The following is a 25,107-nucleotide window of genomic DNA, read 5'->3' on the forward strand; positions in this document are numbered from 1 at the left end:
AGGTATCAGAATTGGTCTGAGCCTTTTATAATAATTTCTTGGTAATCCAAGTGACTGGCTGGGGTAAGTTCGTGACCCTGATTCTGGCTAGTGAGATGTTAAAGTCTCCTGATAAATACATGGCTGACATAGAAATCTGTCTGTCCCTCATACATGTTGGTATGATCCATAGACACCAAGGCACCATTTTATATTTGGATCAGGGTCACCATATCTTTTTTTCAAGATTTATTTATTTATTTCTCTCCCCTTCCCCCCACCCCGGTTCTGTTCTCTTTGTCTATTTGCTGCGTCTTCTTTGTCTGCTTCTGTTGTCAGCGGCATGGGAATCTGTGTTTCTTTGGTTGCATCATCTTGTTGTGTCAGCTTTCCATGTGTGTGGCGCCATTCCTGGGCAGGCTGCACTTTCTTTCGCGATGGGCGGCTCTCATTACGGGGTACACTCCTTGCACATGGGGCTCTCCGACGTGGGGGACACCCCTGTGTGGCAGGGCACTCCTTGTGCGCATCAGCACTGCACATGGGCCAGCTGCACACGAGTCAAGGAGGCCCGGATTTTGGACTGTGAACCTCCCATGTGGTAGACGGACGCCCTAACCACTGGGCCAAGTCTGCCGCCAGGGTCACCATATCTTTCCTGCACCTATCATCAACTGAGTTTTTCCTTGTTCTGTATTTTGGACAGGTCTTAGGGAATTTCACTATATCTCACACTGCCTCAACAAACTTTATACACTTTTGTTTTCTCATCTGTTAATGATATAAATCATCAGTATTTTCACTGATTGTTCAGCAGAATTGCAATCATGCTTTCAGTAGAAATAAGCACTTAGCTTTGCAATTTGGGAGGGATATAACTGTCACTGTCATTAATTGCTTCCTTTTTTTGTGCACTTGGTGGTTTAACATTAATTCTCTACAACATGGGACAGCAGTTCAGTCTGCACGAGACCATTTTACAATTCTAGATTGTCACTATAAAACATTTATTGGCCTTATTTTAGTACCTTTGTTGGGACATTATTATTACTTTCTCCACTGCATGATTATCATTCTACTTCAGACCATCATTAATTACTGTGCAGTTAATCCCCATCACAGTGGAAACCTTCACACTGGGTCTTTAATCATCTAAACTGTGTAAGCACAGTAAGTCATTCCGTGCCCATGTATATTGATTTCAATTTGCCAAACCATTATGATTAGTGATAATATTGCCTGCAATAAATTTTATAGCTCATATAAAACCAGTCTTACTGCACAACAGTCCCATTGGCTACTTGATGATGTGACAAGCCGCTAAATTTATTGTTTTCAGAATTGATACCAAAGTATGATAGGTCCTAGTTCTGAGTTATAAAACTAGTTCACATGAAGCTACACCAGTTGGATTTATTTGAATGTTACTAAATTTCTCTACCTACTTCACATTCCTTTCCAGTGTCAAAATTTTTTCTGAATAAATTTGTGTCATGTTTCTATTAAGTGTAATAGATAGAGCGGTAAAAAACAGTATATAGTGTTATCAAATTGCAGAATGATTGTTCCTAGCCAGTATAAAAAAGAATAGCCAGTATTCTTTTAAAAAAATATCCTTAGGTGTTTGTGATACCATTTAGCAAGTTTTACCGTTCACCAAACAACTGTCTTTCTCAAATGTACCATTTATTATGTTTTTGAGAGTTTTTAGTATCACCTGTACTTCTTGAATCCCTTTTTCTTTGCTACTTCCTAGCTTCATAACTTTGGGCATATTACTTAATCTCTCTGAGCCTTAATTTCTTCATCTGTGAAATAGAGATAATAAGACTTGCCTTACAGAGTGGTTGTGAGGATTAAATGAGGTATCCGTGAAAGTGCTTTCTTTTTTTTTTTTTAATTCTCTCACTAGTAATTTTTTTTTTAAAGGTGTATTTATTTATTTCTCCTCCCCCCCCCCCCATTGTCTGCTCACTGAGTCCATTCACTGTGTGGTTCTTCTGTGTCTGCTTGTATTCTCATCAGGCAGCACTGGGGATCTGTGTCTCTTTTGTTGCTTCATCTTGCTGCATCAGCTCTGTGTGTGTGTGACACCACTCCTGGGCGGGCTGTGGTTCTGTGCAGGGCGGCTCTCCTTGTGCAGGGGCCACTCCTTACACAGGGGACACCTTCTGCAGGGGCACTCCTGCATGGACTGGCACTCCTGTGCGCAGCAGCACTGTGCGTGGGCCAGCTCACCACATGAGCCGGGAGGCCTTGGGTTTGAACCCTGGACCTCCCATGTGGTCTATCAGTTGAGCCATATCCGCTTCCCGTGAAAGTGCTTTCTAAACTATAATTTGGCATGCTATGGTGAAGATGTCTGTCAGATGTCAGTTTGGCTGTAACTTTGATATAGTTCTATTTAAACAATCTTGGTTAAACTTCAAACCACACTGTAGCATTCTTGTACCTTGAGTAAGGTGTAAATTAGTTGGGACCATGTGAAGATGAGGCATCATACAAATTGAAGGCACCCTTGGCAAGATTAACTTTTGGTTGTGATTATTTGAATTACAAAGAAGGACAAACCTTTCTTCTCCAAAGACCACATCTCCAAGGAAGTGGCTCTTTCCATGTGGGGCTACTGAAGCCTGACAGTGCATTGTGAGTAAACAGGAAGTTTCTGCTATGAAATGAGAGAGCTTGGGGCTAGCAGCCATGAATACTTGGAAAAAATCATAGTAGTGTGTGTGCCTCCCCTTCCCAAGTTACAGGTCCTTCTAGGCCTCAAGCCTCTTCTTTTTAACCAGTTTTACTAAGTAGAGTAGTTAGAGCATATAGGCTCTGGGGTCAGGTAGACATGGAATTAAGCCCAGGCACAACTGCCTGCTCAGGGTGTGAGCCTGGCCAAGTGACCTTACTTCAGTAAGCCTCAGTTTCGTCACCTATAAGTGGGAATAACAACAGTACCTACTTTGTAGACTTGTTAATAATTAAGCATTACATGAGAAAATGTATATTTATATAAAAGATCGCACAGAGTCTGGCCCCTGGTACGTAGTCAATAAATGTTAAATGTTATATAGGTATATATGTATGAATTTATATATCTCCTCTAGACAAAACAAAATTAACACACATGGACAAGTTTCAAAGCCTTCAATCTTCCTGTCGTTGTCTCTGGTCCATAGATTTTTCTGCTTTCTTTCAGTGGTAACCTAAAGTACCTTTCACTCTTCACGCTCCTCTTCTGTATTTGTGGGTGGTTCCGATAACCTTGTTCTGTCTGCAGACCCCTACCCTTTTCTAGATGATACCAGCCCCTTCCTCCATGAAGGCCTTTTTCCTCAGGACAGAGCGAACTTTTTAAATTAGTTGGTTGTGTTTTGAATTTTGTGGGTAGGTATCCCTAACATAATTTCTGGCAGCCTCAAAGTGATATGCACAGAATCTCTTGTCTTTTTGTCACAGGGAATGACAGCCTTTCCTCTGTACTTTCTTCTTCATTGTGTTGGAATGTGTCTCCTTCCAATTTCTCTTTGGCAAAAGTCTCTTTATCTGAGTATATTCTAATTCTTTTTATTTTTTTAAGATTTATTTATTCATTTATTTCTACCCTCCTCCCACTTGTTTGCACTCGCTGTCTGCTCTCTTGTCTCTGTTTGTCGTGTGCTCGTCTTCTTTCTAGGAGGCCCTGGGAACTGAACCCAGGACCTCCCATGTGGGAGGGAGATACCCAGTGGCTTGAGCCACCTCTGCTCCTGCTTGTTGTATCTCTCATTGTGTTTCCTTGTTGTATCTCTTTGTTGTGCCAGCTCACTGCGCCAGCCCATCATGTCAGTTTGCTGTCTTGCTCATCTTCTTTAGGAGGCACTGGGACCTCCCATGTGGTAGGTGGGTGCCCACTTGCTTGAGCCACATCTGCTTGCCAGTTCTAATTCTTAGTCTACCTCAGTTCTGTTGAATCTTCATGCTCTTCAAAAATATAATGAAGTATTTTAAATACCTGAAAAGGTACAAACAAGAAAAATAAACACTTATGTGTCTATCACTCAGCTCATATATTTCCTTCATTTGTACAGGAAGCTCATTAGGACCTGATCTAAGCCTGGCCCAAGTCTTGCCTGTAGTGTTTTCATCCAGGATGTGCACATACTTAGGATGTGCAAATATTTCACTAGTGTTTGACCATCAGCATCCAGTCAACTGTTCAGCCTGAGTTAAACTTCACCTTCTCGATCTGATTATTTATTTAAAGTGTTCTTAAAACATCAAGAGGGTATTCAGAAAACATCAACCAGAAAATAAAACAAAACAAAAAAACAGTAGTTAACTGCTGGAGCAAAAGAGTAAGCCAACTTTTGTTCTGCTGGATTCATCATTTACAATCTTGAGTACATATGGCCTCTGTATTAGTCAGCCAAAGGGGTGCTGATGCAAAATACCAGAAGTCTGTTCGCTTTCATAAAGGGTACTTATTTGGGGTGGAGATTACAGATACCAGGCCATAAGGCATAAGTTACTTCCCTCACCAAAGTCTATTTTCACATGTTAGAGAAAAATGGCTGGTGACATCTGCCAGGGTTCAGGCTTCCTGGGTTCCTCTCTTCCCAGGGCTTGCTTCTCTCTGGGCTCAGGGTTCCTCTCTTCCCAGGGCTTGCTTCTCATTTCTCTGTGTACTTACTTCCTGGGGCTCCAGCTTAAGACTTCAGCATCAAACTCCAGCATTAAAACTCCAACATCAAAACCTCCAACTTGGGAAGTAGACTTGGCACGATGGATAGGGCATCCGCCTACCACATGGGAGGTCTGCAGTTCAAACCCCGGGCCTCTTTGACCCATGTGGAGCTGGCCCATGGGCAGTGCTGATGTGTGCAAAGAGTGCCCTGCCATGCAGGGGTGTCCCCCGCATAGGGGAGCCCCACGCCCAAGGAGTGCGCCCTGTAAGGAGAGTCGCCCAGCGCGAAAGAAAGTGCAGCCTGCCCAAGATTGGCACCACACACATGGAGAGCTGACACAACAAGATGACGCAACAAAAAGAAACACAGATTCCCAGTGCCGCTGATAAGGATAGAAGTGGTCACAGAAGAACACACAGCGAATGGACACAGAGAGCAGACAGCTGTGTGTGGGGGGGATTTAAAAATTAATTAAAATAAATTAAAAATAAATAAGTAAATCTTAAAACAAAACAAAACAAAACCCTCCAACTCTGTCCATTGCCATGTCTTTTACCTATGAGTCCCACTCAACACGCTACTGACATGGCCCAATCAAAGCCCTAACCATAATTTAATCATGCCCAGGTACAGACCAGTTTACAAACATAATCTAGTCCTATTTTTGGAATTCATAACTATATAAAACTGCTACAGCCTCCAAGGAGAAAAAAATTATAATAACCACTTATTCCTGTGCAGTATTTTATAGATGACAGATCTTTCTTTTACATCTGCCTCTCGTTCTCGAAAACAAAACCTCTGAGGTAAGTATACTGCAGGGAGTGGGTCTCCGATCCTCTTTTACAAAGGAGTAACAATCTTAGTGGATAAGTCCTTAGAACATGCAGTATTAGCATCTATCTGCACATGAGTAATTTGCGTTCTAGCCCATAAATGGATTTTTGATATAGGCAGATATTTGTACTGTGTTGCCTCAGTTTTATATTCTTTGATTTGGGCTCTTCATTTCTGATTATTCATTCATAGGTCAATGAGTACTCTCACTTTGGGGATTCATGAAGGCAACAAAACACTCTTAAAAACCACTTTTTCTGCAGATTAGTAAAAGGAATATGCTTATTGTAGAACATTTGAATAATTCTGAAAGATATAAAAATGAAATTAAATATCACCTATAATTCCACAGCCCAGAGATAAGCACTGGGAACATTTTTATGTCATTTCTACATGTCTACATAAAAAAACAAGGGAAGCAGATTTGACTCAACTGATAGAGCATCTCCCTATCACATGGGAGGTCCAAACCCAGGGCCTCCTGACCCGTGTGGAGCTGGCCCACGCGCAGTGCTGATGTGCATAAGGAGTGCCGTGCCACGCAGGGGTGTCCCCTGCGTAGGGGAGCCCCACGCGCAAGGAGTGCGCCCCAAGCCACCCCATGCGAAAAAAGTGCAGCCAGCCCAGGAGTGCGCCGCACACAGGGAGAGCTGATGCAGCAAGATGATGCAACAAAAAAAGACACAGATTCCCGGTGCTGCTGACAAGAATACAAACGGACACAAAAGAACACACAGCAAATGGACACAGAGATCAGACAACTGAGGGGGGGAAAGGGTAGAGAAATAAATCTTAAAAAAACAAACAACAAAACCCAGATCATAAGAAATATGCTGTTTTATTTTGCTTAAGGCTGCTGGGAGCAAAATACCAGAATTGGGTTAGCTTTTACAATGGGAATTTAAGATAAAAGCTTATAGTTCTGAGGCTGTGAAAATGTCCAAATCAAGGCTTCATCAGGTGATGCTTTTCTCTTCAGGACCAGTTGCTGGTGGTCCTCGATTCCTGCCATGTGGCAGGGCACAATGACAAAGATTGCTTGCCTTGGTCTCTGCCTTCTTGTCTGGGCCTCATTGATTTTAGCTTTGGCTCCTCCATCTGTGGCTTTTTTCTTTCTGGTTCATTGATATCAGCTTTCAGAGGCTTCTGAGCTCTTCTCTGTCTCTGCAGCTTTTTACTGCATCTGGGGCTTTTTATTTCTTTGTTTATAAAGGACTTCAGGAAGAGGATTAAGACCCACCCTGGGTCATGCCTTACCAAAGTGATCTAATCGACAGGAAGGTCCCTTAACTGAATCTAATCAAAAGTTCCCATCTCTAATAGGTTTACACGGAGAGGAATGGGCTCGCTTTAAGAACAGGATTTTCTTGGGCCCACCAAAGCTTCAAACTGCCTCGTGTACAATTTTGGGTCCCATTTTCATTACTTTATTGAGATTGTTCTCTGATGTTATTAAATAGCCTTCAAAGCTGTGATTTTTTTCTTTTTTAAATGGCAGTATAACGTTCTATCTGGTGACTGAATCATAATTTACTCAAGTATTTCCATTTTCTAGAGTTTTGGGTTGCTTGCGGTTTTTAAGCAAAATAATAATGCCATTATAAGCCATTTTAGATAGTTTTTGTCTGCATCTCTGATTATTTTCATGTGGTCAGAGATTATGAATCATTTTAAGGCCCACAATGTATATGTCGTCTGATTGCTTTTTAGCAAGCTTGTGCAACATACACCCCCACTAGCAATAAAAGACAGCTGGCCTCGCTATACCATCTTCAACATTGAAGACTATAAGTTTTTAAATCTTTGCTAATTTAATGATTTAAAAATGGCATCTTGTTTCCACTGCATTTGAACTGCTATATCCTTGTAATCTTATGCTTTTTTGTATTTTGTGTGTTTTTTTCCTTTATTCTCTGTGAGATTAGTGTTTAAAAATAATGCCTCTGTAATATCTTTCCTCTTTTTTTGGTGATAAGAATGGGGATACTCCGATGAACTGTATGAATTATCAGAGTGTATTTATAAATATTAATAATAGCTATCTTAAAAAGTAATAATAACCATCTTTTTACATTACAGTATTGGATTTATCTTTGGAGAAGGGCCAGGTTGGCAAGCTAAGCATCTCTTTATGTTTCCTGGAGATGGAGTATCTTCAGCTCTTTCTCTTGGCAGAGCTTTGTCTTCACTCTAGAGTTGCTGTACCTTTCTGGGGAGAAACAATGAGGCATTTTAATGATGTTTTTACCTCTTGCATTTTAAGTACTATAAATTTAAAATGCTAGATTAGACTGAGTTAGCAATGTCCAACCCAGATGGTCCCCTGGAGCCAGAATAAGACCCGGGCCCTAAGAGAGAGTGGGGCTTGGAACATGAAGAGGAGAAGTTGAGGGAAGTAGGAATGGCCTACATGATTCTTAGACTAGGCCCTCTGTCCTCAGTTGGTTCATTTAGTGTGTCCCATATTTCTGTTATGAAGCATTTTCATGATTTTTCACCATGTTCTGTGCTATTATTTAATAAATACATTTTTAAAAATAAACATTTTATTTACTCAAATTAATTTATCTTAAAAATAAACGTCTATAAATGGAAAACCAATATTTGCCATAAATAGAAAATAACCTTAAAAATACAGAAACAAAACAATCTTATGAAATTTTAAGCCAGTACTTATTGTTTGCAAATATATAGATCATGAGGCCAGCCTCACTTTTTTTTTTTTTTTAAGATTTATTTTAGGGGTAGTGATTGGGCTCCCGTCTACCATATAGGAGGTCCAGGGTTTGATTCCCAGGGCCTTCTGGTGAAGGCAAGCTGACCTGAGCAGAGAGCTGGCCCACACGGATTGCGGGCCCACATAAGAGTGCTGGCCCAAGTGGCAAGCTGGCCTGAGGGGAGAGCTGGTGCAACAAGATGACGCAATAAAAAGAGACACAGAGGAGAGACAATAAGAGACTCAGCAGACCAGGAGCTGAGGTGATGTGAGAGATTGTGCACTTCTTTCCCACTCTAGAAGGTTCCAGGATCGGTTCCCAATGCCGCCTAAAGAGAAGACAGATACAGAGGAACGCACAGTGAATGGACACAGAGAGCATACAGTGAGGGGGGGATGGGGTGGGGTGGGGAGGGGAGGTGGGGGCGAGAAATAAATAAATAACTTAAATCTTTTTTTTTTTTAATTTATTTTATTTATCCCCCCCTTGTTGTTTTTCACTCGCTGTTTGCTCTCTGTGTTCATTTGCTCTGTACTCTGTGTCTGCTTGTCTTTTCTTTAGAAGGCACTGGAAATTGAGGCTGGGACCTCTCATGTGGGAAAGAAGTGCTCAGTTGCTTGAGCCACCTCCGCTCCCTGCTCTCTCTCATTGTGTTTCCTCTTTGTGTCTCCTTTATTACATCATATTGTTGCAATATGCACCTGCCATTGTGCTAGCTCACTGTCTTGCTCATCTTCTCCAGGAGGCATTGGGAACCGAACCTGGGACCTCCCATGTGGGAGGCAGGAGTTCAGTTGCTTGAGCCACATCCACTTCCCCTCACTTTGTTTAAAAACAAAACATGTTTTTCCCTAAGGCCAGCTGAAGGGATAGAATAACAGAATGAAAAGGGGAACAACTTTTTCACTTTGGGATATAATGTTTTATGCTTCAAATGTGGACTACCCAAAATTATCTCCTGGCCTACCAACAGTGTATGTCCTACTCAAAAGTGATAGACTAGGTTATGTTACCATAACAAATTAATCCTGAAATCTTAGTGGATTGACACAACGATGGTTTTTTCTTGCTCATGCTATACGTCCAAAGTGGGGTTGGAGGGCAGGCTCTGCTTCACATCATCCCTAAGTGACCCAGGCTGGGGAGTCTCCACCATCTGGAACCCTGCCCATCACCATAGTAGAAGAGAACTTGTAGATGACTCAACCTGCTCTTTTATACTTTGACCTGGAGGTGATTACTTCTCTTCTCTTCTCAGCCCATTGGCCAGAACTGGCCTCATGGCCTTGCCTAGGGGCAAGGGAGCTGGGAAAGGTAGAAGAGCACATGGAGTATTTGGTGTACATTGCAGTCACTGCTACATAGGACTAGTCCAGGTGCATCTAAATGAGGAAGGGATAAGAGTGTTTTTGCTGGAAGAAAGTAATGATTGTGTATGGGGTTTTTAATATTAATATTATATTAAGCAAATAAAGATGGTCAGATGTGTCAGAACATTCCTTGGTAATGGTGTCTTCTTTCTCACAGCTTCATTAAAGAGCGGTCAAAAGTCAATGCAGTTCCTCTGAAGAATAAGAAGGCCTCCAGTTTCCATGAGTTTGCCCGGAATACCAGTGATGCATGGGACATTGGTGATGATGAGGAAGAGGACTTTTCCTCACCTTCTTTCCAAACCCTAAACTCAAAGGTTGCTTTGGCAACTGCAGCCCAGGTGCTGGAAAACCACAGCAAGCTGAGGGTGAGACCAGAACGGTCCCAGTCAACAACATCCGAAGTTCCTGCCAGCTACAAGGTCATAAAGTCCAGCAGTGATGCCCAGCTGTCCAGAAACTCCAGTAAGTCCATCCTGCTCCCTTCTATAGCCTCAACCTTCCTAGCAAAACATTTTAAATTTAAAAAGATTTTTCTTTAGGGAACAGCTCAGCTTTTCTACTGGATGGAAAATAAACAAGCTCAAGGCTGAGGTATGGCATCAGTGAGCCTTACTGATCATAAGGTGTATTTGCCACCTCCCACCTTGATGGCTGCTTTAGCTCTGTTGTCTGGGTCTTCACTTTCTGACCCCTAATGCTGCCTGCCATCCTCCTCCTTTTCTCTTCTTTTCCCTGTGGTGGAGTCCAAAACTTTTTGATTGTATCACATTGCCTTAAGCCTGATCAGGTTTAAGAATATGAGCTAATGTATTTAAAGTTGTTCGTGGCTAAGTTTCACAAATGTTTGTCACTGTTAATTGGTCTCCTTTGCTCTGGGGAACAGTGCCTAGCATAAATTTGTCTTTTTCCTGTTCTTGAGGGACTGACATATGACCTGTGCTTGAAGGGCTGGGTCCCAGCTCCCTGATTGCCTGCCGCGGATGCCCATCAGGTCGGGTGGGGTGGGAGGGGATGCTGATTCTGTTTCATTTCAAGAAACTGTTCTCAGTAATCGGTTGGGGTGATGGTGGTTTTATAAAATGTTTGGGGATTCTCAGGGTACTCTTTTAAGCATCCATTGCAGTGTTTAATGTCGCCCTAAGTGGTTTTATGGAAGTCATTCTGAGCTTCAGAGAAATGTACCGTCATTCTAGTACAGGAGTTCTTAACCAGCAGGCCACGGACCCAGCGATTTCAGGGGGTCTGTGAGCTTGAATTGAAAACTCAAAAAAATATTATTCCTGTGGGGACGCGTGGGTGCAGGTGTGACATATTAGTTAAATAATACACAGTGTGGTCTTAGTAAGGGGCCTGTGGGTTTCACCTGACTGGCAGAGGGGTCTATGGAACAAAAAAGGTTAGGAACCCCTGTTCTAGTGAAGGTTTAAAAGGCTGACTGGTAAAGGGTGAAAAGGAAATAGAATGTCAGAACCCTGGCTTATGTCCTGGCTCGTGTTCTCAGAAATTTTCTGCTTTAGTTTCAGACTAAGCATGTGGTCATGCCATTAGACTGCAAGGCCTTGAAAAATCATTCCACAGTCACTGTGCATTGCTGATTTGGACCTTCACTGCCATTCCCAGACAGGCATTCAGTGCTGATTGACCAGGTGGCCACAGCTGTAGACTGGAAAGTGGCTAGCCCCTGTGCAACCAGCACCTCCCAGAACATTCCCCTTTGCATTGCTTTGTTAATAACTAAGATTGGAGACACACATCTGTCTCAGCTTTGCTGTGTGTGGTCTGCATTTTCTAGATCCCTTTTGCCCTTGGCATCCCAGCCAAACACCTCGTGGCAGTTGTTTCTGTAAACTTTCTATTTGTGCTGGTTGGTTAGTATTCACTGTATAACTCTTGTTGTGACTACCACTTTTTAAGGCCCAGCTATGTAAAAAATATGAAGCCATCACAAAAAGACAGCCAAAATTTTAAAATTAAGTTTTGCTTGGAGTAGTAAAATAAACAAGAGCTCTGGAGTAAAATAAGTGAGACATGCTCTCACTTCCAAATTACTTAACCTTTCCAAGTCAAAGTTTCCTCATCTATAAAATACTAATATACTCCTACTCTTGTGCTGTAAGAATCAAAAGAGAGGTGCTATAAAAATGACTGGCACAATTCCTTATGCATAGTAAGCACTCTATAAATGTTAGCCCTGCTCATCTCTCTCACCCACTGTCAGGTTTCGAAATGTCTGCATCCAGACATGGAGTTTAACTGGACTCTTTGTTCCTGTCACTTCAGGCAAATCCCAGCAGAACTAAAAGCCGGCTAGGTGCACAGAGGAACTGCAGCCACCCAAAGCGGGATTGCCTTAGGCCAGAGTTTCACCCCTAGGAGGCAGGGCATGCCGGCGGGCCAAGTCCAGGTTAGAATTGTACCAGGGATATTGATCCTCTTGGCCGCGGGGGCAGCCAGGCGGGGCCTGGGGCTGCTGGAGCACGGCCTCCTCCTTTTATTGCAGTGCACTTTCCAGGGCCATCATTGTTGATGTGCTCTGCAATGTGGGAAGGGAAGCACTGCCATAGACTACATTGCCTCTGACCTCACTATTAGGTGCCAGGAAAAGTTCTAGGTTGGGCTAGAAAAAAAGCATTTGTTTTTCCTCTGGAATTGCCAAAAAAGTTTTCAAAGCTGTGCAGCATGTGGAGTCTGTTAGCACATACAGTGCCTCGGTGTGTATGCCAGAAGCACAGTTCATCCTGCGGGCAGACGGTTGGGGCGCAGGCTGGGCTGTCACCCCCTCGCCTCCCAGCTGTGCACCTTCGGCAGTGCAAAAACCACGCAGCTGTGGACCTGGGGTGCTGAACAGCTGCGTTTAAGGTTTCTCGGAATCTGTGCTCTTCACACCGCCTGTTATTTTTCTCTTTCAAATTATCTCAGGTGATACATGCCTGAGGAACCCTCTCCACAAACAGCAGTCGCTCCCTCTCCGACCCATCATCCCCCTCGTTGCCCGGATCTCAGACCAGAATGCTTCTGGGGCTCCCCCAATGACTGTCCGGGAGAAAACCCGCCTAGAAAAGTTCCGTCAGCTTCTCTCCAGCCACAACACCGACTTAGGTGAGTCTTTGCCAGCCTCACCTCTCGGTGACTAGAATTCTTGGAGACCTGGAAGCTATTGCTCTTTATTCTTGCTTCTTTTACTTTTCCAGCAACTCCCGATCTGATGCCCATTGCAGTGCCATGCAGGTATTAAGTCAGAAGTATGTTACTAGAGTCTAGGGACCAAATAGGCGGGACTGGTTTCTGTGGCCTGTAGACTGTAGTGCAACCATTCTGGCTTTGGTCTCCTGCACCTCAGCGCGATTCTTACTGAAATCCACACCCACTGGTGTTTGTCCTCCCCTTTAACTTTAATCTCTGGGCTGAACTGGATTGCTCCCGCAGAGCTGTGTCCTTGGCACCTTCTGCTTAGGGCTGTTGTTCTGGCTTTTTCCCCTTGCTTGTCAGTAGCAGGGGGTGATGGTGGTGGTGGTGGTGGTGATCCTGATCTTACCTGAATGACGGGAGGCATCAGGCAGTGCTGGTTAAGATTCGTTTTAGGGATTTTATGAGAAAAGCTAATTCTCTGTTTGCAGATGAACTGAGGAAGTGTAGCTGGCCAGGGGTTCCCAGGGAGGTTCGTCCTGTAACCTGGAGACTCCTGTCGGTGAGTTCTGCCTACCTTGTGGGGAAGTGTGAGCCTCACGCAGTCCTTCTTGCCTGATGAGGTTAGTCTGGGCCCATTCTTCTTACTCCATAGACTTCTCTAATCCTCCTGGCTGTGGCAGAACTGTAGGACTGTTGTCCTTTTTCTGGGTGCCTAAAGAAACATTCGTGAGAGTTTATTCCCACATGTGTAGAATGGGCACATATTCTTATTCCCACATAAGTAGAAGAGCACAGAGCTGGCTCCTATAATCACCACCTTACTTTCTCAACAGAGAGGAGGAAGAATAAAATGAGTCCGGGTGACCCCAGCACTTGCTCGGGGAAACGCTCACATTCCCTGTGCTTCACTCTTCCCCAGCAGGAATCGTTGTAGTTGAAACCCACTTTGAAGCTGTGAAGAGTTGATAAACAGGCCTCTGTCAGAAGGCTGCGGTAGTCCCACATTCACCACGGTGATAGGAATACTTGGATTTCCTGAACCTGTAAAATTAATTCATTTATCTAATATTTATTAAGGGGGTACTTCTGGCCGGGCCCAGAGCCAGGTGCCATGAAGGTATAAAAAAATAATGCCGCAGTGCCTGCTCTCCAGGCGTCCACCGCCAAATGCATCAGGTAAATGCCTATAAGAGGAAGGAGCTGTCTCCTGCTGCCCTCCCCTGCTTACAGCCATGTGCTCTTTGCCCCTGCCACATCTAATAAGTTTGAATACTATTCAGAGTAGGTTTGATGAGAACAGAAGAGAAACAGGAGTGTAAGAATTGAGAATGGGATCTAGACCAGGGATAAGAATGAAAGTCGGCCTGGGGCTTTGGCCAGGAGGGAGGCTGCTGCCAGAGGTTCTGTGTCTGGGCGTTGTAGCTACTATGTCACAGATTCCATTCAGCTTCCTAAGCTGGTAATTCTGAATGTAACAGTGGAAAAGAATGTGTAACTGGCACCAGTTTACTTGGCACACCACTGAGCTGCTCTGCAGAGGTTGCGTAGCCCTGTGATTCTCTGAAGTATAGCCCTGCACACATGCAGCCATCTGAGGCCACAACTTGGGTCCAGCTCCCTCCCACTGACCTACATTCCTGACCCAACTGTGCTAGCTTTGGCAGCTCTGGAGTGCTCACCAGCAGTACAAGCTCTGAGTGCAGTGCACGGTCAAAGGTGTAAATAACCCTGGGAAAGCTGGCCTTGTTATATCTGTCCACATGTGGATCTCATTGAATGAGAAGAGGGCAAACACCGGGTGGCCAAACCAAAAAGGGATTTACCCTTGTTCTCCTGGCAGTTTTCCTTCTGTTCCTTTGATCGTTTCCAAGCCACTGCTCAGACCAAAATAAAAAGTAGAGATTCATCCAACCGATGTTTGTCCTCGTCTGACTGGCAGTCCTGTCTACAGGGCTATCTCCCAGCAAACACTGAGAGGAGAAAGTTGACCCTGCAGAGGAAGCGGGAGGAGTATTTTGGCTTCATTGAGCAGTATTATGACTCTCGAAATGAGGAGCACCACCAGGACACCTACAGACAGGTACAGCCATCACCTGCTGCCTCTTCCTTCCCTCCTTAATGGTCATAATTTTCAGGTCTGTCTCCTACTAATGTTATCAGTGTCTAGGTTTTCCAGGTCTTTGGACTGTGGCATACTGATCAGGAGTGAAAATTTTTCCCAGAACTGCTTCTCCTCTTTCCATTCATCAGCTCCAAAGTTAGCCATTTTAAATAAAGGTAGCTGTTTTTGCACTGTTCGATGGCAGGCAGTGCTTCTCACAATTTAATGTGCATACAAATAACCTAGAATCTTGATAAAATCCCATCCAAGGATGATGTAATGCAGATTCTGATTCAGTAAGTCTGGAGTGAGGCCTGCACTTCTCACACTCCCAGATGATGTGGTTGCAGCTGGTCTGTAGACCACACGTAGTAGTAAAGGTTCTAGGACATGAGATAGAAGATAAGTTCACTCAGGAGCAGTCCAGTCCCTCTAGATTGTGCCATCGTTGTGTCTTCTGGCAGCTGTGGCGCCTCTTCAGCACCCATTTCTGTCTGTCTGCGGAAGCTGTAGCCATCAGGAGCCTTGGCATGGGGTTTTCCATCGTTGCGCTTAGTGGTCCCCACGGCCGGAGGAGAGGTCTGCTGGCAGCATCTGTACTGAGAGGGGGAAGAGTCAGTAGTCTGTTGACCGCAGGTGGTGAAAGAGACTGGGGGAGGCAGCTGGAGTACGTTATTTTCAGCCCCATGAACTGAAGTAGCCTCTGCCGTCGCTGACACAGTCCTTAGAATTGTTAGACTGGGCCTTGGGAAATCCCCGAAGCCCTTTCCCCGAGGCCAAAACCAGGCGTGCGTAGTGCCAATGGCAGTGACCTCTGGCTCCAGCCACTGAACACCAGCTCCCCTCTGGTCCTCCCCTAGCTCTCGCATATCATGCCTTCATGAGCAAAGCCTTCTCTGGCACCCTATCCTGGCATGTGATTGTGGCCATCAGAGCTCTTTAGTTCTTAGGAGATGTTGGTAAGTAAGATTCTGAAAGAGGGGTACACATTTGCTCATACTTGTTAAATAATGGGGGCAGATGTAGCTTGGTTGAGCTTCTGCTTCCCATGTACAAGGTCCCAGATTCAATCCCTAGTACCTTCTAAAAAAACGTTAAATAAATGCCAGTCCAGAGTGAAACATAGACTCTAGAGCAATTGGAAGACCAGTTGATTCTCTTAGGTTGTGAAGCCTATTGCTATTTGACTTAAGTGGTTTATTTAAGGGAGGTTTCCTCACTGTTCAATAAGCTATGAAACCACATTCCAGATGGACAGGTAGGTTTAACTAGACTATTTTTTTGTGTTAGTTCTTTCTATAGATGAAGTGGGCTCTAACTCTTAATCTACTCCCTTGATTCCCAATGTTTAAGAAGTAGTATATTTCTCAAAATTATTTGTCAAAAGAACAAACTGCCATTTGTGTTTTTGGACATGGCTTCTCTCTTTCAGATTCACATTGACATTCCAAGGACAAATCCTCTCATTCCACTGTTCCAGCAACCGCTTGTGCAGGAGGTGAGGGACGTGCTACCCATTCTCTGGCCCTTCTCCCCCCTACCTCTGTGCTACCTGATCTGCATGGATGAGCGCTGTCCTAGGCAGGTTTACCGCTAATCGTGTGGTATCTTATGTTCATATAGAGAGATCTGGTCTTTTTGTAGCACTTCCCCATGCATTCTCATCTGATCTTCATAAAAGACCTGTAATCTGAGTAGGGCTTAGAGGGGTTAAGGTACTTGCCCAGAAGCTTGAGGCTAGCTGGTAAGAGAGTGGAGACCAGGACACACGTCTTAGAATTCCTCTTCTTGTGTTCACTCTTCTTTGTCAAGTTGAAAGTAGTACCATTTCGATACCTAAGGAGTTAGCAAAGCACAAGGAGGTCACAGTAGACCTAGCTTCTCTTCAGTGACAAACCTTTTTCAAGTTCCATGGTCATGGGAGGGAAGTGCAGGGAGAGCCAGTAAACCATAGATGCAGATCTCCCCATTCCTATGCCAAGGCATGGCTGTCACCTCTTCTCCACCTCCTTCCTGATGGTGCCAGGCCCTACCTTCCTCTGTGCCAGCTAACTATTCCATGAGTTTGAGGGTTTGATTCTGTTTGGTATTGCTTTCTAACTGTTTATAATGTGTAAGTCTTGTGACCAAAGCTGGATCTGTACACTGTCTGAGATTAAGAATTTCCTTTGCAACTTTACAATAGGACACTGGATGTAAGAGCTCTTTGAGCTCAGCTTTCAGTTAACCTCATGATAGAAAGGGACAGTGGTAAAAATGATCAAAATAATTTCTACTTGACCTTGGATTATTTCATAATTCTGTTTAAATATAGATGTCTCTACTGGGGGGAATACCTCAAGACTTACCAATAATGTAAGGAAGATTTTTAGGGAGACACCATTATTTTGCCAACAAGATTCAGCTCAAAGGGAGCAAAAACCTATTCAGGATCTCTTTGTATCCAGTTTCTTCTGGCTCAATCTTGTTTATTCCTCATTTTAACTTGGAGGTGTTATCATTTACCTGTGAATACTTAGTCTAAACTTGGAGATGGGGAAAGTAATTTGTTTAAAAGGCTTCTCCTACTAGTGGAACCTGAATGCAAAGAAGGCAACTCAAAATATATTCCTCCTAATTTTTCTTGAATCTTACCTTCCATCTAGCAGGCTCTAGTCGATTTACGCAGAGTAACATTGCCAGCCAAGGAGAAGAGAACTAAGTAACTTTGAACACGGAAGGCTGGCTCTCAAACCTCAAAGATACCTGAAAACTGACTGTACTAAATCAGAATTACCTACACTAATAGAAGAGGTACAGGAGAAACCTCTAGGGATTATCCCAGCCACACTTCTCTGCAAAGTGGTATTATCCCAGGCTTCTATAGTGAAGATTCTGTGGTCCCCAGACTTAGTACTTTTAAGTTTCCATCTCTTTGGCGTCTCCACTCAGGTAGTTTGAGTGCATCTGCCTTGGTCCCTCCATACTATAGAGGAGTTATTGCAGGTCTCCTGATTCTGAACATCTGTCTTCCCTGCACCTGGCCATTGTTACTGCCTGTCATCAAGGGTTTGTGTCTTCAAAGGTCCCTGTGCAAGTCCTTAAGAAAGACTGACCTGGAAGAGCTTATTTTGAGTAAAGGTGCCCAGATAGATACAAATAGGTGCAAAGAAACAGGGAATGGGACCATCCTGAACAAGGCAGGTCTAGCTGGAACTACAATTTTAAGGGAGGGAGAGGGTTCTTTTAGCAATGGAGAGGAAAGAGTAGAAGAAGGCTCCTATTAGAGTGTTGGGCCTGACGTGGGGGAGGATGCCATGCCCCTCCCCCAGCCACAAAGAGCAAGTGGCTAAGTCTAGTAGAGGCCAAAAGGGCAGCCTCACTTCCAGGTGGAGATTTATTCCCACTGCCTACAAGGGCAGAGTGTTGACAGTGGAAGTATTGTTCAACTCTGTTCTCCAGCCAGGAGACAGATTCAGATACAGGGGCTAGGTGTCTCTAGGATCTACTTCTCTCCTACACTAGCTAACCAGCCCCAGCACCATAGAACTATTCCCTTTTTATTGGTCTCCCTGGGAGGTTTTTCTCCCTTGCACCAGACCTCTTCAGTCTGACCCTAGAGCTGACAGGGTGGACTCTGCAGAGTCCCTGTGCTTTATTTTTTTATTTTTTATTTTTTTTTTAAGATTTATTTATTTATTTAATTCCTCCCCCTCCCCCGGTTGTCTGTTCTCTGTGTCTTTTTGCTGCGTCTTGTTTCTTTGTCCGCTTCTGTTGTCGTCAGCGGCACGGGAAGTGTGGGCGGTGCCATTCCTGGGCAGGCTGCTCTTTCTTTTCACACTGGGCGGCTTTCCTCAAGGGCGCACTCCTTGCGCGTAGGGCTCCCCCACGCAGGGGACACCCTTGCGTGGCACGACACTCCTTGCGTGCATCAGCGCTGCACATGGCCAGCTCCACACGGGTCAAGGAGGCCCGGGGTTTGAACCTTGGACCTCCCATATGGTAGACGGACGCCCTAACCACTGGGCCAGAGTCCGTTTCCCTCCCTGTGCTTTAGAGGCTCTCTTATCTCCCATCCCCTCGCATGTATTTTGCCATCACCTCTGCCATCCCTCTCTTTTGGTTCCTGGAGATGTGAGGTGTGCCAGCCAAAGCCAGTCTCAAGATTGTGTTGGCCCTAGGAGTTGTGGTCTTGAGGGTAAAGCCAAGGAACAGGTGTTTACAGGTTGAGAGAAGATATTTAACCCCAGAGGCTTTCCCATGGCAGCCCTGGCTGATCTCTCTTTTTTCAAATTCCCAACTGTAGGAGTCCATAGGATTTGGTTTATTTGATTTCCTATCTCCAGCAAACGCCTGGGTTGCTTCCTGATCTATGAAGTGACTTCCTGTATGTACCGTCTGTCACTATTCCTAGTCAAGCAGGGTTAGAACTAAATCTATATCTATATGTAGATCTTCCTTCTCAGCAGGGAGAGGGTGGACAGTGGGAGAGAAAGCATTTCCTCACTAAATCCGTCAATGACCAAAAACCTTAAGAAAAAGCTTTCAGAACTAAGATGTTCTGATATTTTACTCCTGAAAATGGAGAAAAAGTATGTACAAAATGAGAGTGCAGTGGCCTGGATTAATGACATCTATAGCAAATGTTTTTGCAGCCATTTGTGTCACTGTCCTTTCCTTATCCCAATTTTATATCAGAGTGGCCAGATACTGAAAAGATAAATAAAGGACAAGAACTCTCTGTCCCTGCTTGAAAACTGCTAGTGCCTTAGAAACTTTTTTGCATTTACAAACTTTCTTTGTCCCGTAGTTTTAAAAAAATTTCCTAAGAATTTTGCACCAAACCCTGAGATAAATTGTGAGAAGTGATAAGTAAATGGAAGGGGAATGTAGTCCTGTGATTTAACACACATTTTTTTTCTCAATTTCCTAGATCTTCGAAAGAATTCTATTTATTTGGGCCATCCGACACCCTGCTAGTGGGTATGTCCAGGGAATTAATGACCTGGTTACTCCGTTCTTTGTCGTCTTCCTCTCAGAATATGTGGGTAAGGAGCATGAGTATCAAATTGAACAAGCTATTGCTGTTTCTTATCTTTGATCTATTTGTTTGTTTTCCCCCAAGAGTGTAGCCAGTGCGTATGTCTTACTACAAAAGAGATAGTGGCTTTGGAACACACAATTAAAAACCCTGTTTTAAAAGCAGTAGCAGCCTGGAATTTCTCTTTTTTTTTTTAAAGAAGCTTTAGATTACATAAATGATACATTCAAAATATAGGGGAATCCCATTTACTGCCCCCCCTTCTTCACGTTCCCTCTAATCTTTCATTAGTGTGGTACATTTATTAAAATTGATGAACACATTTTGAAGCACTGCTACTAACCATGGTCTATAGTTTACATTATGATTTACACTTTGCACCACACTGTTTTATAGGTTTTGACAAAATGTATAATGGCCTATATCTGTCATTGCAATATCATGCTGAATGATTCCAATGTCCCCAAAGTACCCCGTGTTCCACCTGTTCTTCCCTCGCTCTCCCCTCAGAACCGCTGGTGACCACTGTCTCTATATCAATGTTACAAGTTCTTCCATTACTAGAACAGTAAGTCTACTTTCGTCCACAGTTGCATCCCCTTGTTAGGTTTGTTCATTCCTCTCTCTTGAGGATTTTGGGGTGGTGATGTGCAGTCTGCTTCCGATTGAGAGGGGGCTTAGATCCCATGGGGCAGATGGATGGAACTGTCTTGCTTGCAGTGGTAGATACTCTCTCTTTATTTGGGATAGATGTTGTCCACGGAATTTCTCTCTTGAGATGGTCACAGGTCTCACCTGAAAAGACCTGCTTTGTCACAAGAATGACCGAATCGATATATTTATGTTCTGCCACTTTAATGGTTATTTTAGAATTATTTTGAACTTGTCTCAAACACAGTCTCTCATCTGTGAAAGGTGGAACTTTAGATCATACATAGGCCTTCCCACTTCAGTTCATATGCTATATCTTAGAAGTAGAGTATGAGCATCTAGAGGAGAAAAGGTTGTGGTACCAGGATCCAGCTCATGGAGAAGGAAATAGAATGGGCCAAGGCGAGCCCCAGGACCTTGATTTCTCCTGTTCTTCTTCACCTCTTGCCTCACTGGGGTCCTTGCCGCTTTGGATGGAGTAATTCAGTTTCATGATGGCAGTCAGGTATTCTTTCAGTCCCAGCCCCTCTCTCCAGCTGGCCTAAATTAAGCAGAGAACCATGAAAGGAGTTGAGGATCCTCTGCTTTTCGTTTTCAGTTTCCTTAATCACTGTGCTTAGGGATTCACAAGAAAACTCATCTGTCATGGCCTGAGGCTTTGGTTCTCTCAATCAGATAAGAGAAACTAATGTAGCAATCAAAACATTGGAAGGGACCTTGAAAAATCATCTTGTCTAACCCCCTCATTTAACAAAAGTTATGAGATTCCCTGTCTCCTTCTTAATTGCAGAGTTAGAATGAGAACCCCTTTCTTCAGTTCCTGGGATGGTGGATGATGGTGTATTTGGAAGAACCTATGGTGGGAGAATGAAAACTGGAAGAGAGTGAGGGTCCTTGGAGTGGGAGGACATAAGAAATATCTCACTTGGTCCATCTAGTTAAGGTTTTCTGATAGAACTCAGAGGCTGCGTTTGGTCTTCTGTGAGGCAGCCTCAGAAAGCTAAGGTAACTGAGTAATACCATCTTTCTTCCCGTTAAGTAGCAGCAACCAGAGTACTCTTACTCTTATCAGGTAATCCTAAGCAGCAGGAGAGACCAGTGAAAATTGATCCTCTATCTAGAAAATCCTGAAAAATCCACAACAAGGCTACTGGGGTTAATAGACAAGTTCCGCAAAGTGGAGGGACGCAAGATTAATACACAATAATCAATAGCATTTTTCTACACTACTGATGTGCAATCTCAGGAGGAAATCAGAAAAAAATAATTCCATTTCTAATAGTGACTAAAACAATCAAATATTTAGGAATAAACTTAGTCAAGGACATAAAGGACCTCTGTTCCAGAAAACTACAAAACACTGCTAAAAGAAACGAGAAGAAGACTTAAATAAATGGAAAGACATTCTGTGCTCATGGATTAGAAGACCAAATATCATTAAGATGTCAATTCCACCCAAACTGATTTATAGATTCAAAGCAATCCCAATAAAAATCTTAGCAGCCTTTTTTGCAGAAATTGAAAAAAGTCAACAAACAAATTTATTTAGAAGGGTAAGGGTCCATGAATAGCCAGAAATGTCTTAAAAAAGAACAAAGTTGGAGGAGTCTCACTTCCTGACTTTAAAGCATATTACTTAGCTACAGTGGTAAAAACGGTATGGTACTGGCATAAAGACAGACAGATTGACCAATGGAACTGAATCAAGAACTCTTATACAGTCAAGTGATTTTTTACAAAGTTGTTAAGCCCACCCAGCTGGATCAGAACAGTCTATTCAACAAATGGTGCTGGGAAAACTGGATAGCCATATCCAAAAAAGAAAGAAGACTCCTGTCTCACACCTTATATAAAAATGAACTCAAAGTGGATCAAGGATCTAAATATAGAACAACAACCATAAAATTCCTAGAAGAAAATGTAGGAACACATCTTCAAGATCTTGTGGTAAGCGGTAGTTTCCTAAACCTTACGCCTAAAGCATGAGCAACAAAAGAAAACCCTTTCGCACCTCAAAGAACTTTGTCAAAAGGGTGAAAAGGCAGCCAACTCAATGGGAGAAAATATTTCGCAATCACATATCCAGTAAGGCTTTAATATTTGTGATATATAAAGAGATCATACAACTCAACAAAAAAAGACAAACTACTAGATTAAAAAATGGACAAAAGACTTGGAAAGATGGCTGTCCAAGGAAGAAATACAAATGGCAAAGAAGGACATGAAAAGATATTCAACATCACTGACAATTAGGGAAAATGCAAATCAAAAGTACAATGAGATAACATTTCACATCTTTTAGACTGGCTGCTATTAAAAACTCAGAAAACATAAACGTTGGAGATGATGTAGAGAGAAAGGAACGTTTAATTCACTGTTGGTAGGAATGTAGAATGTTACACGCACTGTGAAGGACTGTTTGGCAGTTTCTAAGCAAGTTTAATATAGACTTTCCCTGGGACCCAACGATACCTTTACTAGGTATATATCCAGAAAAACCGAGAGTAGTGACACAAATAGACATCTGCACACCAGTGTTTATAGTGGCATTATTCATGATAGCCAAAAGTTGGAAACAACCCAGGTGTCCATCAAATGATGAATGGATAAACAAATTATGGTATGTACACCAATGGAATATTATGCAGCTGTAAGAAATGAATTCATGAAGCATATGACAGCATGGATGAACCTGGAGGACATTCTGATGAGTGAAGCAAACCATACACAAAAGAACAAATACTGTGTGATTGTGCTATTATAAACTGAATGTATTATGTAAACTCGTGGAATTAATAATAAGAATATAGGTCACCAGAAAATAGAATGAACTTAGAAAATGGAAAGGTGATGGCTAATCTGCAAATTTGTTTAAAAGGCTGTTTGTAAATCTTTGGAAATAAATGGAAATGGTGAGAGCACAGCATGCTGTTTGTGATTAGCAGAGCTATTATGACAGTGGTCGAAAGGGAAACCTAAGAAAATTTATATTACTAGAAGGAAAGCTAAAAAATGTAACATAGGAGTGTATGACATAGTGAAACCTGTGTAAAATACGATAGTGCATATATAACTATTTTTACAAAATATTAATATAAATATACTAGAGAGAAGGAAACAGTGTAGCAGTTATGTACAGCAGGGGAAGAATAGAGAGATGGTGTAGTGATGAGTTTTGTTTGTTTTTTAGTTTAATTCTTATTAGAATAATGAAAATGATCTAAAAATGATTGGAGTGATGAATGTACACCTGTGTGATTATACTGAATACCACAGATTGTACACTTTGGATGAATTTATGCTTTATTAATATGTACTGATAAAATTGATTTGTTAAAAAAATTAAGCCTTTTTTAGAGGACTGTTTTCATTCCCCCCACCCCTACTCCCATACACACAGTAATAGGTCAACTTCTGGAGGCAGCTCAGTTCTGTGTTATTTAACTTTATTTAGAGAACTGTACAGCTGATGTATTGGGATATGGGGTTTGTTTTCTAAAAGAGTACTAAAAAATGAGCCTACAAAATTATTAATCCATTGAGGTCTCTGTGAAGTCATGAAGCCTTTTTTTTTTAAGATTTATTATTTATTCTCTCCCCACTTCCCCCATTGTCTGCTCTCTGTGTCCATTAGCAGTGTGTTCTTCTGCATCCACTTGTATTATCAGGCAGCACTGGGAAACTGCATCTCTTTTTTGTTGCATCATCTTTCTGTGTCAGCTCTCTGTGTGTGTGGCACCACTCCTGGGCAGGCTGCACTTTTTTCACACAGGCGGCTCCTTGCACATGGAGCTCCCCTACATGGGGTCACCCCTGCATGGCATGACACTCCTTGCGTGTGGCAGCACTGCGCATGGGCCAGCTCACCACATGGGTCAGGAGGCCCTAGGTATAGAACCCTGGACCCTCCATATGGTAGACGGACGCTCTATCAGTTGAGCCATGTCCGCTTCCCATGAAGTCTTGGTAATAGTATTATGCCATTTGAAAATATTTCTCAACAGCTGCAGTTCTCATTGTATATTAATTTGTTAGCTGTCAAACTTGTACCAAGTTTTGCTTTACTTTCTACTGTGCCCTCCAATTACTGCCTCAGCCCCATCAGTCCTGGCAAACACTGTGCCTTTCTTTGATAATGACTACATTTTAATCCTGGCAACTGGTTGATCAGCCTCACCTGTTGACCGGTGAAATTCTTACTGACCCAGAGCTTCTTTGCCTTTCCTAGGGGTTAGTCTTGGCAAGGTTGCACTCACTTTCACCTCTGCAACAGGCTTCAGATGGGTCTTTGGTTCAGTCACTAGACCTAGGAAGGGTTGCCCATTCACTTTTAAAAAACACTTTTAATTATGCAAAATATCATAAATATGTAAAAGTAGAAAGAACAGGACAACCAGCAAGATGGCAGCAGAGTAAGCAACTCCTAGAGTCACCTCCTGCTACCGGGCAGTTAGTAAACACCCAGACCTATCTGGGGCTAGCTGAAGCACCTGTTTGGGGGCTCCAGGAGGCCAGAAGAGCATCTGCCACATCCTTGAAGGAATGGAAGGAGGAAACTGCCCACCTGCAGAGGAGACTCATAAGTAGAGCACTCCACGTCACAGGGGCTGATGCCTATCCTCCACTGGAGGCACAAGAT

The 25,107-nt window shown here is 43.1% G+C and overlaps 1 protein-coding gene across 1 annotated transcript in view; it reads left to right on the plus strand.

Annotated features, from left to right (window-relative positions):
* TBC1D22B (TBC1 domain family member 22B) overlaps positions 1 to 25,107 on the plus strand; it is a 101,391-nt gene that overhangs the window by 20,418 nt on the left and 55,866 nt on the right. Inside the window, exons 3-8 of the mRNA XM_004484073.4 lie at positions 9,722 to 10,029; positions 12,487 to 12,666; positions 13,185 to 13,255; positions 14,648 to 14,776; positions 16,230 to 16,295; positions 19,710 to 19,824. Of these exons, the coding sequence (XP_004484130.2) occupies positions 9,722 to 10,029; positions 12,487 to 12,666; positions 13,185 to 13,255; positions 14,648 to 14,776; positions 16,230 to 16,295; positions 19,710 to 19,824 (869 nt within the window). The remainder of the gene's footprint in view (positions 1 to 9,721; positions 10,030 to 12,486; positions 12,667 to 13,184; positions 13,256 to 14,647; positions 14,777 to 16,229; positions 16,296 to 19,709; positions 19,825 to 25,107) is intronic.

This window comes from Dasypus novemcinctus, chromosome 11 (genome assembly GCF_030445035.2).
Source record: "Dasypus novemcinctus isolate mDasNov1 chromosome 11, mDasNov1.1.hap2, whole genome shotgun sequence".
NCBI classification, from domain to species: Eukaryota; Metazoa; Chordata; class Mammalia; order Cingulata; family Dasypodidae; genus Dasypus; species Dasypus novemcinctus.